The 15450-nt window shown below is 35.2% G+C and overlaps 1 protein-coding gene across 4 annotated transcripts in view; it reads right to left on the minus strand.

Moving 5' to 3' along the window:
* Window positions 1–15101, minus strand: part of tbc1d19 (TBC1 domain family, member 19) — a 32222-nt gene extending 17121 nt beyond the window's left edge. For 3 of the 4 annotated variants that reach the window (XM_016450099.1, XM_016450100.1, XM_016450098.1), the window contains exons 1-10: window positions 14934–15101; window positions 14743–14815; window positions 13150–13195; window positions 11118–11193; window positions 5992–6066; window positions 5843–5906; window positions 4741–4787; window positions 4279–4389; window positions 1548–1620; window positions 1187–1225 (exon numbers count right to left, since the gene is read on the minus strand). In XM_016450099.1, the coding sequence (XP_016305585.1) occupies window positions 1187–1225; window positions 1548–1620; window positions 4279–4389; window positions 4741–4787; window positions 5843–5906; window positions 5992–6066; window positions 11118–11193; window positions 13150–13195; window positions 14743–14815; window positions 14934–15020 (691 nt within the window). In that variant the 5' untranslated portion in view covers window positions 15021–15101. Of the gene's footprint in view, window positions 1–1186; window positions 1226–1547; window positions 1621–4278; window positions 4390–4740; window positions 4788–5842; window positions 5907–5991; window positions 6067–6245; window positions 6292–11117; window positions 11194–13149; window positions 13196–14742; window positions 14816–14933 lie in introns of those variants that run through there. The other variant, XM_016450101.1, reaches the window with a different exon arrangement.
* Window positions 15102–15450: the final 349 nt, after the last annotated feature.

Genomic DNA, 15450 nt, shown 5'->3' on the forward strand with positions numbered 1-15450 from the left:
TCAGAAGAAGATAGGGAAGATTGAACGAAAAGGTTTACCGGATTCCCGTCACGTAAGGTGCGAAGGTTTACGTGGTTAACTCCACGAGCGGCCGACCGCCGCCTGGCGCGAACCATCCGCGAGGACCGGGACATCGACACCGGGGGCGGGAAGCCAGGCACAAGATATGAACATCTCAGGTTCGCCTCCTCGACCTCTGCCACGGAGGACGGTGGTCCGATAAATGGAAACCTCCTGGTCTTCTTTGATCTCACGAGGCCTCCAGTGCGCTTCCCACGCTTCTTTCGGCGTTTCCTCCACAGGCACAAGCATCCAGGCAGGTAACACACCTTCCTCAGCGCAACTGGCACAGACGCATACCGTGCATACGGAAGGCAGTCTTCTCTGGTATCGCGAAACAGACAATCAGACACCGCCGACCAAATATTCAGAAAAGTTAAGCGATCGTACACCAGAGGGAAGCAAACAGAGCGCGTAATAAAACAAACAAGGAAACAAAATACTAAAACAGGTAAAAGCAGACTGTGACGGCACGCCGGCAAACATCCTGGCGCCATCTTTTTTGAAAGAAACAAGTGGGACCCTCACACATCTTAGTAAACACTTTTAGAGAGAAACCTTCTGGATGTGTCTAAAACCTAAAGCAGCTGCCTTGATGCCAAATCAAGGTGCATCCTAAAGAAAACCGTAATATAATGTCTAATGATCTGGAGCACATTCAAGAGATCAAAAATGCAGTAAAACAGTAATATTGTGAAATATTATTACAACTTAACTGTTTTCTATTTTAATATGTTTTAAAATGTATCAGCATATACATTCATGTGATGGCAAATCTGAATGTTCAGCAGCCATTAACCCATTCTTCAATTGGCACATGATCCTTCAGAAATCATCCTAATATGCTGATTTAGTACTTGGGTTACAATTCTTATTATTATCAATGTTGAAAACAATTATAATTTTATTAAATTTACACCATTCTGTTTTTTTGAATGTATAGCATCATGGGATATCACAGGCAGTGGAGGAAGCATCTATGCTGCCTTCAAAATCTGACCAGACTGTATTATTTTAAGGGAAATGGAATGGCAAATATTAAACAAATATTCTCCACAAGACCCAGTGATAAAGCAGTATTAAACAAGCATTCGTGTCATGATAACGACAAAGAGTTTATTTTTACCTTTTTTTCCAATGTGAATGTGCTCACTCTCAAACAAATCTGTGTTGAAACAGCGGAGAAACAGAAAAGAAGTGAGAGGGCAACACCAACATTTAAACACGAGCACTGAACCTCTTTGGCAACATTAAATACAATACATAAACACACTACATAGAGAGTTCATAGGGTCAAAACATTACAAGCAGAGTTTAGGTGAAGCCTCTGTTGACTTGTGGCGTGACAGTAAGTGAAGAGCTTATCAAAAACAGGAGGAACATCCTATTTGGACTAGTGTGAAAGGGATCTGATGGTAGTAGAGCTCATCCCATGTAATATTACCCCATTACTCAACATGTTATGGATGAAATGTGTAAATAATTACCTGGAGGAACATGAGTGTGATCGTCTATACCAAGCTGTCCATAAGTAAGACCTAGTTCTGGATACATTTCCCTCTGCAACAAATACAAATAACTGGTCAAAATGATCAAAATATCTCATCCCTACCAATGGACGTGGGTTATATTTATGATCATTTATAATTATTGTGAGACAACGCATGAGACAATGTAACATCACTTAAAATTTTATGGTTGTGTAATTCTGTGGTGCTAATTATTATTGTACTATTTATTTGCATGTAACATCATTATTCTGGTAAATATTTAAGTCAGGTAAATTTTAGAACCTGTTATTAATTCTGAAACATTGGTTTAGTACAGAAACATTTTTGTACTAATTTTGTATGTTTTTAAAGATATTTTGCTTTTGCAAGGATTGGAACATACTAGAAGTTTCTATAACATTCTGTATTATTCTAGTGCTTTCTTGAACATTCCAGAACATTGTGGGAACATCCAGCATACACTTCTGAAGTTTTGGACGACTCAGTGTTGTTGGCTCAGTACTGTGCATGTACCATGTAATTTTTATGCATGAGTAATAACAGATTAGCTTTTATAAGTTTTCTTTAGTCGGGATTTTTAAGCTCAAATTTAAGACCTTTTTAAGACTTTTTTAAGACCTGCACAAATAAAATTAATACCATATGAGCGGGGTAGGGCCATTTCTATAATACCATATTAAACTGTAAAATTACTGTAAAAAGCATTATTTACAGTTCAGATACAAGTTTTCACAAAAACAAAACATTTTATAAAATGATAAACTTTACATTTCAGCCTTTAAACTATTTTTAAAAAAATGGATGAGTCAAAAGTATTAATTATTATATTAATTTAAACAATTATTATCAATAAATTATTATATCAATTAAATAAAAAATTAGGGTGTGCGATATTGACAAAAAATTATATCTCGATAATTTTCTGGGATTTGATCGATAACGATAATTAGACAATATTTTGCTATAGAGTGTGTTATAGTGCTGATATCTTATCTCTAATTGTGCTAACAGCTGACTCCTGGATTTTTTTATATTCGTCATATTCTGTGTGGTCAGTTCACAGCAGTGATAGAAAGTAATTATTTCCAACCAGTTTTATGGGCATTTTTACTTTTAAGCCATTTTTTCTCTAAAGGTGTGCACCATCTTTTGAGTCAAATTCTTGCATTTGGAATTTTACCAAGCAAATGAAAATCAGTATCAACAAATTGATCTTTGCAATGCAGAGGAAACACAGAAGCTGCATCTGAAGTGGCATTTAGATGTATTTGCAGCTCTGAGGGACATGGAATACTCTAACCTGCAGTTACAAATGCATAAATAATGTTTTAATATTTTAAACATAAAACATTGAAAACTGAAGTATCAGTTTCAGTTAAAAATGAAAATGTACCTTAAACGTGAAATTAAAACTGCCAGTAGGTGGCAGCAAGTCACTGTTAAGTGAGTCATTGCAACTGAACCGAATCATTTACACGTTGATTCATTCAGGAACGATGTGTTTGAAATTATTTTTGTAGGAGAAATAGAGCAAAAGCAGGAAATACGGTGTCTAAAACATAAGTCTCTTAATATTAACTTCTTGTTTATTGAACTGTTGTATAAAATCAATATCACATTTGTAATAATGCTGACTTTGGAGAAAAAAAACGGCACTTTTCGTGTGATATTAACTATATGAAATTATATAAATATATACATTTTCTGCCCCATATCTTAAATTATGTGATAATTCTAAATGCATTTTAATAGACTGATTAATGCAGTGAAAGAAAGCACTCTAAATGCGTGCACTAGTCTAACCTGCTAGACTTCATCATCTAATGTATGCGTGCCCGCTGTAGGTGTTTTGTTTGCTTTTCGCGATATACTCGATAATATCAAATCGCACATCATTAAAACAACAACAACGATATTATCGCACACCCCTATACTCTTTAGATTTTTATAATGCATTGTCTTCTTATCGATCCACCAGTTCACATTTAAAGCTCTGCGTGTTTGCAGGGTAAAAACATGGGTCGATTTTCGCATTGGTCTGAACTCTGAACAAAACAACAGTTTTATTGAAAATGCTCATTCATTCTCTGCCAGCAGGTGGAGCGTTTGGTAGAAATATAACTGTTTCCCCGGTAACAGCAGAACACAAAGCAGCGCTGCACCGGACTTTGAACATGCAGTGCTCATGTTTATTTCATGAAATCAAATCATAGCCTTTTGAAGTTTAATAATCACATTCAGCCGTATCGCAATTCTGGTCTTTCCGTCCCCAAATTTAAGACCTCTTGAAATCATAATTAAGACTTTCTTGTACAATTTAAGACTTTTTAAGGCCTTAAATTTGATACAACTAAATTTAAGACTTTTTAAGACTTTTTTAAGACCCGCGAAAACCCTGTTAGTTAGCTTGTAATATTTCTTTGACCGCTGTTAATGCTGTTAAACAAAAATATGATTTTCATATTCAGCATGTCAAACTCCACAAAAAAACATTGAAAATCAAAATGAATCAAAGCTTCAGCTGGTGAAAAAAGGCAGTGAGCACCAAGATAGTTTCCACAATCATTTAGATTTTTCTCTAACCCTTGATTACTGTAATTTGTTCAAAGAAATGGTTTCAGATGATAATCAGCAGTCACGATGCACATTCTTTGTGTCTTGACATTAAAAAAATAGAAGGAAGTGAAATAAAAAAAGGGAGACTCACCATTTGAGGAATGTCACGGACGTTGAGGGAAACCTGGATTAATCCCCAGTGGCTTCTGACTGTGAGATCTTCACTGCGCTCATTATTTGGGTTTTTTAAACCAACCAACACCTACACAACAAGAAATATTATGTTTAATATTACCTAAATAAGAATACATATGTATAGTAAAAAGTGAGACATGATAAATGCTACAACCTTTGATAACATTTTCTACAAAACCCTCTTATCCCAGCTGAATATGCCAATTATATATAGCCAGCAATAAATAAACCATTCATAAGTGTAAACACTGGCTCTGTGGTGCTATCAAAACAACCACTCAGTCAATTCTCACTCGAGAGTAATTTAACCGAACATTTCCTGAGGGAATCCAATCAGCTGCTTCATATCCAGGCCTATCTTTCTCATTTGGACCAGATGTTTTCAATAAACTGATTTGATTATGTAAGTGAGACCCACCTCAATGAAGTCTTTGGGTGCGTAGACAGGCCTGAATTTGCTTAGGTCTGCAATAAGAAAACACAGATCTGAGTGCTTCCAAACTTGTATATTATAATAGCCTACCAATTAGTGTCATTGAAAACATGATGACGAAATTCTCTCAATCTTAACCCTTCAATAATGTCAAAGACATTGTTATAGTTTTTATAATGCAGCAGACATAATAGCTCTTTAGGTAATGGGAACCTTAATTTGCAACCTCAGTATCTTAATTGCTCTCTGTTATCTGTGGCATTTCATATCCACAATGATTAATAACAGAAAAAAATATATAAAGTACACACAGAAAAAATGCAGTACTGGAGTATTACTACTTGTTTAAATAAATAACAATTTTCCAAAATCTCACACAGCTATTATACAGCTTCAGAAGACCTGGAATATGGCATACAAGTTGTATATGATTTTATATGATGTATGTGATACTTCCTGTGTATTTTTTGGACATACAAAAATCCCCATCCAATTGGAAAAGAGCATAAACCTTTGTGTTCCAAAGAAGGAAAAAAACATGTTAACCAACTAAATGAGTGAGTGAGTGAGTGAGTGAGTGAGTGAGTGAGTGATAAATGGAGTGAGTGATAAATGATGACCAAATTTTCATTTTGCAAGTAATCCTCTAACATGAACAAAATCTGTTAATCTGGCAATATAACTTTATGTTTTGAAAGTCATGCTGAAATTGTAAGACAGAACAAGAACAAGAGAAACAAAGTGCAAGCAGAAGAAAGAATGCAAGAAAGAAGCTAAGCAATAGCTTTAGTAATTGGGATGTGGTCCAGGCATCTGGACATGCTCTGGATTCACAGGAAGGGCTGTTTATGCCAGTGTCCTGCAGAAAGCGGTGAATGTTATCATATACACTGCAAACTGATAGCATTGTTATGGAGCTGTTATATTGCTCAGGGCTTCTGTGTGTGAGCCAAACCTCTGTGTGTAAACATTCTGCAATGCATGAACACACACACACACACACACACACACACACACACACACACACACTGGGATGTAACCTTGAGTATGTCAGAGTGGAAGAACAGACTGTGAGTGTCTGCATTACCTGGTTCATCAGTTCCCATCTCGTTCCATTTATTTGTCAGCTCTTTCTGCTCTGGGACTGGCCGCTGTATAAAAGAAAAAAAAAGACAGTTTAATTGCTCAAACGCACATGTAAATGAGTCATTGTACATACATGAAATAAACCTTTACCTTCCGTGCCAATGGAATTCCCAACTCAGTGCACATACTGTTCAAACTCTTCAGGATCCTCTTCTCCCAGTTCACCTACAACAAACACACACAAGACAAACTATCAGTCGTCTATGCACTCTGCATGGCTCCAAAATGTGTTTGGACACTCAGGCCACACCTAATGTATGAATGTCTTCGCTAAATATAACAAAATAAAAAACGAGTGAAATCTATTGTAAATAAAATAGCACATACTTGTCAAAACATCTCACCAAAACAAGTATGGTCATGTTACAAACAAGCGGCAACCTCCCGCTCTCTCTCATGAAGCCAACACGGAAGTGACTTAAACTGTAATTCATCAACTGGCCGCAAAAGGCTGGCTGCAAAAGGGAGTCAATCCCATAGACTCCCCATGTTAAAATGCCCAACTTTACAGCAGAAAAATACATGTTTACAGCCTGGTTCAAAAAATGATTTTGGTCTATATAGCTAATTTTGCCCTTCATGACATCTGTGAGGGGGGTGAATTTTTTTATAAGTCATCCGTTTAAATTATATTAAGCCTTAAAGTTCTGCATAATTAAGGGCGTGGCCACTTGAGTGACAGGTGGATTGCCGCTGCTGTCACCACCGTCGAGCTAGGTGGGTGTGGTTTCAGCAACCAGCTCCCGCCTCTTTGCCCATTTTCGATTATCCGGGAGTGACGCGCGGTGACGCGCTGCCAAGATGGCGACGGCCGGCTCTGCCCACTTTGAGCTTCAAAAACGCTCTTCAGGAACCTACGGGTGACGTCACGGACACTACGTCCATGTTTTTATACAGTCTATGGTTACAAATAATGACTAATGAGATTTGAGAGTCAGTAAGATTTTTTTTTTTCTTCAGAAGATGTATTTAATTTATCAAACATGACAGTAAAGACATTTATAATGTTACAAAAGGCTGAATTAAAAAAATCCTGAAATAAAACATATCCTCACAAATATTAAGCAGAACAACTGCTTTAAGTAATAATAAATGTTTTTAAGAAGCAAATCAGCATATTAGAATGATTTCTGAAGGATCACGTGACACTGAAGACTGGAGCAATGGCTGCTGAAAATTCAGCTTTGCCATCACAGAAATAAAATACATATTTAAATACATTTTAAAATATGTTAAAATAGAAAACTGACGTTTTTTTTGTAATATTTCACAATAGGGCTGGGCGATAATTCGATAACGATAATTATCACTATATAATTTTCCTCGATAAAACGATATGAAGAGTTCGATAAATGTTCGATATAATGTTTATGCGCCAAAAGCGGAACGAAACAGCGTGACTCCTTTGAATCGCGCCACACGGACCGTTTATTTTTTTTATTTATTTTTTTATTAATGCCAAGGTACCAAATATAAAAATACAGAGAATATCAACATTACATACAAAGAGGTGACATTACATGCAAAGCACCATTTATAGACGTATGTAACAATAAATAAATAATACAAAACGAAAGATTTAACAAAATAAATTAAAAAGATTAAATAAATTAACCGTTTTAAAAGCCTTGAGATTCTTGGAAGATGAGATAGTTTGGATATACTGTTGAACCTCTTTTTTATAAACAATATATAAAGGATTTTGATGAGTGAATTTACTGCGGTGAATATTAAATTTTGCAAGAAGTAATAATAGGTTAATAATAAAATATTCATTCATTTTATCTTTTTGTATATTAAAGAAGCCAAACAGTACATCCTTAAAAAGCAGAGAGAAACCCTGGAGTACACTACGATTGATAACATTAGAAAATTCAATCCAAAATAGCTGTGTGTGGGGACAATCCCAAAAGATATGCATATCAGTTTCATTAGTGTCACCACAAAAAAAAAAGCTTGTATCTATTTCTGATTTAAACCTTTTCAAAAACATTTTGGCTGGGTAAAATCTGTGTAACAATTTGAATGAGATTTCTCTAACCTTGTTAGTTATTATGTATTTCGAAGACAGAGTCCACACTTTTTTCCAATCAATATAATCAACCACATTCTTCCAATAAGACATCAAATATGGATTTGTTACAAGCTCCTTTTGAAAAAGCGACCTAATCTTATAGTTATGTGGTGAAGGATGTGGCAAAAAAGCATAGTTTTCCTACTGGGATTTCAAATGGGTCTAAAGAAATAGATAAAGTGCTGGATGATCCAACAGAGTCACTTAAAAGCAGAACAGCTCCTTTAGGAATAACGTCCATGACAATGGAGAATTCTTTGGGAGTTACTGGAAAATTAAATTTACATAAGAATTCTTCGTAACTTAAAATAAGACCTTCTGAGTTAAATAACTGGGAAACAATCAAAATGTTTTTCTCAAACCAACTACTAAAAAACAAAAATTTTCTCTTAAATACAATGTCTTGATTGTTCCAAATGAAGTACCGGTGAGGGGAGAAGTTGTGCTTAAAGATTAATGACCATGCAAAGTAATGCCTGTTTATGAAATTTAGATAAATTGTAAGGGATTCTAGCACACACGGACCGCTTATCCGCTCGGATCAAAGTTCAAACTGTCTTGCGGTGCGAGCTCACTAGAGCAGATGTGTTTACTCGGTCACGCGGGCATTAAGCAGCACTGTGAGATCCAGTGTGAAGCACTTGAATTCAGCGATGAACACAAATAAAGCTCGCGCATTCATAATAAAACGTGCCCCAGACAGCTCCGGGGGATGAATAAAGGCCCCTTGTAGCGAATCCATGAGTTTTTGTAAGAAAAATATCCATATTTCAAACGTAATAAACACTTTTCTCTCACTTCCGCGATGGGGCGTGTGAACGCTATTAAGATGGTGACATTGCCCAGATTCTTGTATCTTTTTCAGAACTTACCAATATATTTGCCTAAAAAGTTCTTCAAAATTTTAGACTCTATTGTACTGCCATTTGTCTGGGGCTTCAAAACACATAGAATATCTAAATTACATGTGTGCAAGCCAAGGTCATTGGGGGGTTTAGGTCTACCAAATTTTCAGCACTACTACTGGGCTGCCAATTGTAGAGCCTTAACTTACTGGTATGGCCCACAGCCCAATAGTCTCTCAGATGATCTTCCTTCATGGCTTGTGATTGAACGGGGTTCTTCAAACTCGTCTCTCTCCTCATTGCTATTTGCAGCCCCAGAGACATCTAAAGTCGCAGTAGGATCCCACTTTATGATTAATAATTCTGTTAGGATATGGCGTCAGATCAGCAAGACATTTAAACTGCCAAATACCTATTTGTTTGCTCCAATCAGTCGTAACCATGCCTTTAAACCTTCACCCTTAGATCCAGTGTTCACAGGTTGGGCTAGAAAAGGAATTCTCTCCTTGTGAGATTTATATATGGACAAAAGTTTTTCTACATTTGATCAGATCATGTTTCTGACTAGTTAACTTAAAGAGCTCCGTCTTCTTTCTTCACAGATTCACCCAGATCTACACTGACTGTGACACCAGACAGTCCTGTATTTACTGGAGAGACAGTCAATCTGAAGTGTGTGATTGAGTCTTACAGTGACTGGAGATATGAGTGGTATGAAGGCACAGACAGTGTAATGTTACAGACGTCTGAGCGTTACACTGTAAACAGAGACACTCTCACTATCAGAGGAGCTACTGAGTCTGATCAGGATTTGTACTGGTGTAGAGGACAGAGAGATGAAAGACCAAACTCATCACAATCAAGCTCTGTTTCTCTCGCTGTGACAGGTGAGTTAAATATCATTGTTCTCACGCTACTACATAGGGCCAGGCGATAAAATGATAATTAATTTATCATGATATCATTTTCCTTGATAAAACGATAACAAGAGTTATATAAATGTTCAATATAATGTTTAAACAGCAGCGCAGCGCGAGCTCACTAGAGCAGTTGCGTTACTCGCGACACTAAACAGCCGTGAGATCCAGAGTGAAGCTTCAATTCAGAGAAGAACACAAATGACTCGCTGATTTAAACTAGATTCAAACCAGATGAAACAGTGCTGACAAACAGGAGAAACACTGTGCACAACGCAACAATACATTCAGAAGACTTTTCAATCCACAAATCACCATCATTTACCATGAAGTTACTGTAGTAATGCTAAATGCACCATGGTATTGTGGCATAAATGTGGGATATTCATATCAAATTTTATTATATAATTAGTGTAGACATGACTTAAATGTATTAAAGGAGTAATGGAATATAATTACAGTCTTTATTTGTCATTAATGTATAGTGTTTGTGCATTTATACTAAATATATTTAGACTACTGTTTTTCATACTAGAAACCATACATAGTTACATTTTTACCATGGTATTGAGGTGCTGTATGAGTGGTTTTAACTGTGGTTATGATGATCTAGAACAGTGGTTAATTTTAATAAAACTCAATCAGAATAATTAAATTTCACCATATAAAAAATAAGTTGTTAGAATATTTACAGATGTTACTGATTTTGATAATGAACAAAAATTTACCTCTGCATCCTAACTCAAGCTACTATCAAATGTGCATTTCTAAGAGACAAAAAGTGATATAATTATTATTAAAATTATCAGGCAACCCAAACCTGTTTCTTGATTTGAATTTGAATTGTTTTTACTGTATTTTTGATTACATAATCCAGTCTTGCTGAGCATAAGAGACTTCTTTCAAAAACACTTAAAGATCTTACTGACCCAAAAATTATGAATGTTAATTTATATGCTAGTTTATTTTTACTGAAGCAAAATGTTGATAACCAGATCATGTTTATACTGTAGTTAATGTGATTAACTACATCTGTAATTCCTTTGCACCTTTGTGAACTTGAGGAGAACTGACTTAATACAGTAGAGTGAGTGACCTTGACACCAGATGATTAAAACTAATGGCTCAGAAAAATTAAGTTTGTTCTGAGAAATTGTAATTTGTCATTTGTCTGAAGAGTCAAAAAAAGAGTCATAAAATTATGTTACTTATGCAATGGCATTCAGAAATGTAAAACGTGACTTACAGTAAGAGTTCAAAAGTGTTGAAATACTGTTTGATGCCACATTTGAGTATAAGCAGAGAAATACAGTATATAAAGACTAAAAATGAAGAGAGCCAGAATAATAAAGATAAAGATGTAAGAGAAAGAGTGTGTACCTGGGTTTTGCGCATATATGCCAAGGGCTCTTTGGTGTGTTCAGGAGGTGCTCTAGGGTGCCCAGGGGGAGGCAGACTATACCACACAAACACACATAAATAAAAAAATAATATTATTAAAATTAATAAATAAATAAATACTGATGATGGATTCAACAAAAGCATATACCATTGACTAACAACCACACAGCTGAGAGTGGATCTGTCTTTAAATGTTTTTTTTTGTTAATTCTTCTGTGAAGAAAATGAATGGGATTTTTACTTGTATTCATATATTTGCTCCTCCCACTCTCAAACTCTGACATACACCAGATCTTCACATTAACTGTCTACACAAAAAGACATTCAACAAGGACACCTGTACTGGGGTTGGGCGATGTCTACCAAATTGGCATCGGACGATGTCTGCAGTGAAACATCGTGATGGACTATGGCATCGGGGGGCGGGGCGGGGGGCACGTGGTTGGGTGTGCTTGAAACGTGAAACAAATAACGCGTTCTACGGAGCCACTAAAAGGTTAGCCGCTTGCTAGCGGTAGCCTGTTGCATAGCGGATTGCGGGAGAGGGGGGGGGAATCACGATGTCAGCTTAACATCGTGATGGCATCGTCTATCGGCCCAACCCTAACCTGTACTATAAGACACCAAGGCATCAAGGCACCATACTCCATTATCAAACTTTATGAAGCTCTTTCTTTCAGTCCCTTCAGTGTTTCCTCTGTCCCATTAACTTAAAACATTAATTTTAGAATAAACACATCACCAAAAATGACAAACAGAGAACGTGTATCTACAAAACAACTCACAACACTGTCCATTTGAAAACAAGGGGTCATATATTTAAAGGTATACATATCTATTTATTGTTTTTCTCATCTGTAACAATGTCCAGCTCAAACTATTTTATTGGCTACACTCTGTAAAAGTAATTTGTATTGTACCTCTGGCTCTCCTGTCAGTCCTGTCCTGTATTTGGATCTGGATCATTTTAAGCTTAATAAAATTATTCTGTCTCTTGTCATTTTTACATTTGGCCAAAATTAGTTCCTGTCATAAAACTGTATAAATACTAAAACTGGAGGAACAAACACTCTAGACTCTAGTGAGTGAGAGAGAGAGAGATAATATCATCTTGTCTAAATCTCATGTCATAATTTTTATTGCTGATGATCTCAGTATGTTAATACAGGAATAAAATAAAATAGAAAATACAAGTAGAAGAAACCAGTTAATGTAATTAATGAACTGCATGAGAAAAAAATGTTATATTCACAATATATCACTTACATGTGTAATTCCCTGTAAACTGCATTTTGTAATTTTCTCTCCCAACCTACAAGAATGAAAGGATCAGTGACACCACAAGAATTACACACAAGAAGCACATTCATCACTTGAGCAATTCATCACTTGATAGATGTCGAGATCATATATTATATGTTCAGTCACATGATCATTAATAAAACAGGTAACACTTTATAAGTATACATTACTAAAGTACTTACAAATGATTTGAAAAATGTTAGTTTATAGTTCATTACAACTCACAACACTGTCCATTTGAAAACAAGGGGTCATATATTTAAAGGTATACATATCTATTTATTGCTTTTTTTCTCATCTGTAACAATGTCCAGCTCAAACTATTTTATTGGCTACACTCTGTAAAAGTAATTTGTATTGTACCTCTGGCTCTCCTGTCAGTCCTGTCCTGTATTTGGATCTGGATCATTTTAAGCTTAATAAAATTATTCTGTCTCTTGTCATTTTTACATTTGGCCAAAATTAGTTCCTGTCATAAAACTGTATAAATACTAAAACTGGAGGAACAAACACTCTAGACTCTAGTGAGTGAGAGAGAGAGAGATAATATCATCTTGTCTAAATCTCATGTCATAATTTTTATTGCTGATGATCTCAGTATGTTAATACAGGAATAAAATAAAATAGAAAATACAAGTAGAAGAAACCAGTTAATGTAATTAATGAACTGCATGAGAAAAAAATGTTATATTCACAATATATCACTTACATGTGTAATTCCCTGTAAACTGCATTTTGTAATTTTCTCTCCCAACCTACAAGAATGAAAGGATCAGTGACACCACAAGAATTACACACAAGAAGCACATTCATCACTTGAGCAATTCATCACTTGATAGATGTCGAGATCATATATTATATGTTCAGTCACATGATCATTAATAAAACAGGTAACACTTTATAAGTATACATTACTAAAGTACTTACAAATGATTTGAAAAATGTTAGTTTATAGTTCATTCATAGTTTACACTAGTTAAGACATTAATAGCCTCTAAACAAGTAGTGAGTTCTTCATTCACTGTCACTGTAATTAACACAAGTATTATTGTTTAATTCGCTCATATGTAAAGGGTTAGATAATGCATTGTTAAAAATGTATTAACCATAAATAGTTCTCACTTTAGATTAGGTCACGGGAAATGAGAAAATGTCATTAATTAAATGCTTAAAACCAACCTTTACTTATATATCTCCATAGTTTTACACTGTACAAACTGTATATTCTGTTACTTTACCCTAATTCTAACCCTAAACCTACCCATCACAGAAACCTAGAGAGGGGTATTTTAAACCTATAAATTAGGTTTATGGGGTAGAATATACAGTTTGTACAGTATAAAAACCATTACGCCTGTGAAGAGTCCCTGTAAACTACATATATGCAAGTGTGTGTTTGTGCGTGTGTGTGTCCTTAATGTGTTTGTAAACATTTTAAGGGACAGTGAATATGAATGAATGCAATTAATGTTCAATAAAGGTTGGTTTAAAGCAGTGGTGCCCAAACTCGGTCCTGGAGGGCCAGTGTCCTGAAGAGTTTAGCTCCAACCCCAATTAGACACACCTGAACCAGCTAATCAAGCTCTTACTAGTCATACTAGAAACTTCCAGGCAGGTGTGTTGAGGCAAGTTGGAGCTAAACTCTGCAGGACACCGGCCCTCCAGGACCGAGTTTGGGCACCCCTGGTTTAAAGCACTTAATTAATGGCATTTTCCATGACCTAATTTCATAACTATTCACTCCTTATTACCAATGAACAATTCCTTTACTATGTGGTAATTAAACCATATTGAGATAATTACAGTGCAAATGAATGAAGAACTCAGTACTTGAACTATGAACTATGAATAAACTACAAACTAATAGTTTGTTAATGATTTGTAAGTACTTTATTAGCATATACGTATTATACAATTTTACCAAAAAGATTATAATATGCAGATTTGCTGTTTAAGAAACATTTCTTAATATTATCATCAATTTGTGCTGCTTAATATTTTTGTAAAAAAAAATTAAAAAAAACTAACTCTTGAGGAATAGAAAGATCAAAAGAACTGTATTTATTTGAAAAAGAAATGGTCTGTAACAATGTAAATGTCTTTACTGTCACTTTTTTATCAATTTAATGATTCCTTGCTGACTAAAAGTATTTAAAAAAGAAAGAAAAAAAACACTCACTGACCCCAAATTTTTAAACGGAAGTTTAAAAAAACGTACACTAAATTTGGTTTTATTTTAAATAAAAGATACTTGCTTGAATTTTTTTTATAATCTTTTTTCCATCCGACAGCCATGTCATACCTGATGCCTTTAACAATCTTCTCACATCATCTTTCAGCGTTTCCAGTTTAATTTCAGGTTTGTGCAAACATTCCTAGGAAGAAGGAAACATTTCTGCAATGAAATACAACAGCAAGCGCGAGCTGGCAGTATACTGCAGTGACCGTATACCGTGTTGCACACTCTGCAGTCAGTTAGCTGAAGCTGCTCACTTTAGCCTGTTTCTCCAGCTGAGAGTGTAAATGAGTCCCTTTGAGCCGCTGAACAATCTGCGTTATAGAGACGCTCTCGTCCATCATTATCACTCTTTTAATGTGATGTCGACGGGATTTTCTGTTATCATCTGTTAGCGCTGCAGCATCACAGGATGAAGCACCGTATCCAGGCAAATGACAACAAACCCTTCAGGAAACACTGGCTTCAACACAAGGTTCCGACATGCCTTTATTAACTTTAATAATAAGAGTTCCTGTCGTAAAAATCTAAATAATGAATTCCACAAAATGAAGTGTTTTTATTTAGCTTGTGTTTTTACTATGTATTTGTTTTCTTTATTATAGATTTATTTACAAAAAAAATATTAAAACAATACATTTAAATAAATTTACCATATTTATACATCATGGAAGTATTTCGTTATTTTTTTATTTTTTTGTTTGATTAAATGTTTACTTTAAAACTTTCAAAATCAAAAATTCAAAATGGAAAACACAGGGGTTTCAACGAATA

This window comes from Sinocyclocheilus anshuiensis, unplaced genomic scaffold, assembly GCF_001515605.1.
Source record: "Sinocyclocheilus anshuiensis isolate Anshui unplaced genomic scaffold, SAMN03320099.WGS_v1.1 scaffold1823, whole genome shotgun sequence".
NCBI lineage: Eukaryota > Metazoa > Chordata > Actinopteri > Cypriniformes > Cyprinidae > Sinocyclocheilus > Sinocyclocheilus anshuiensis.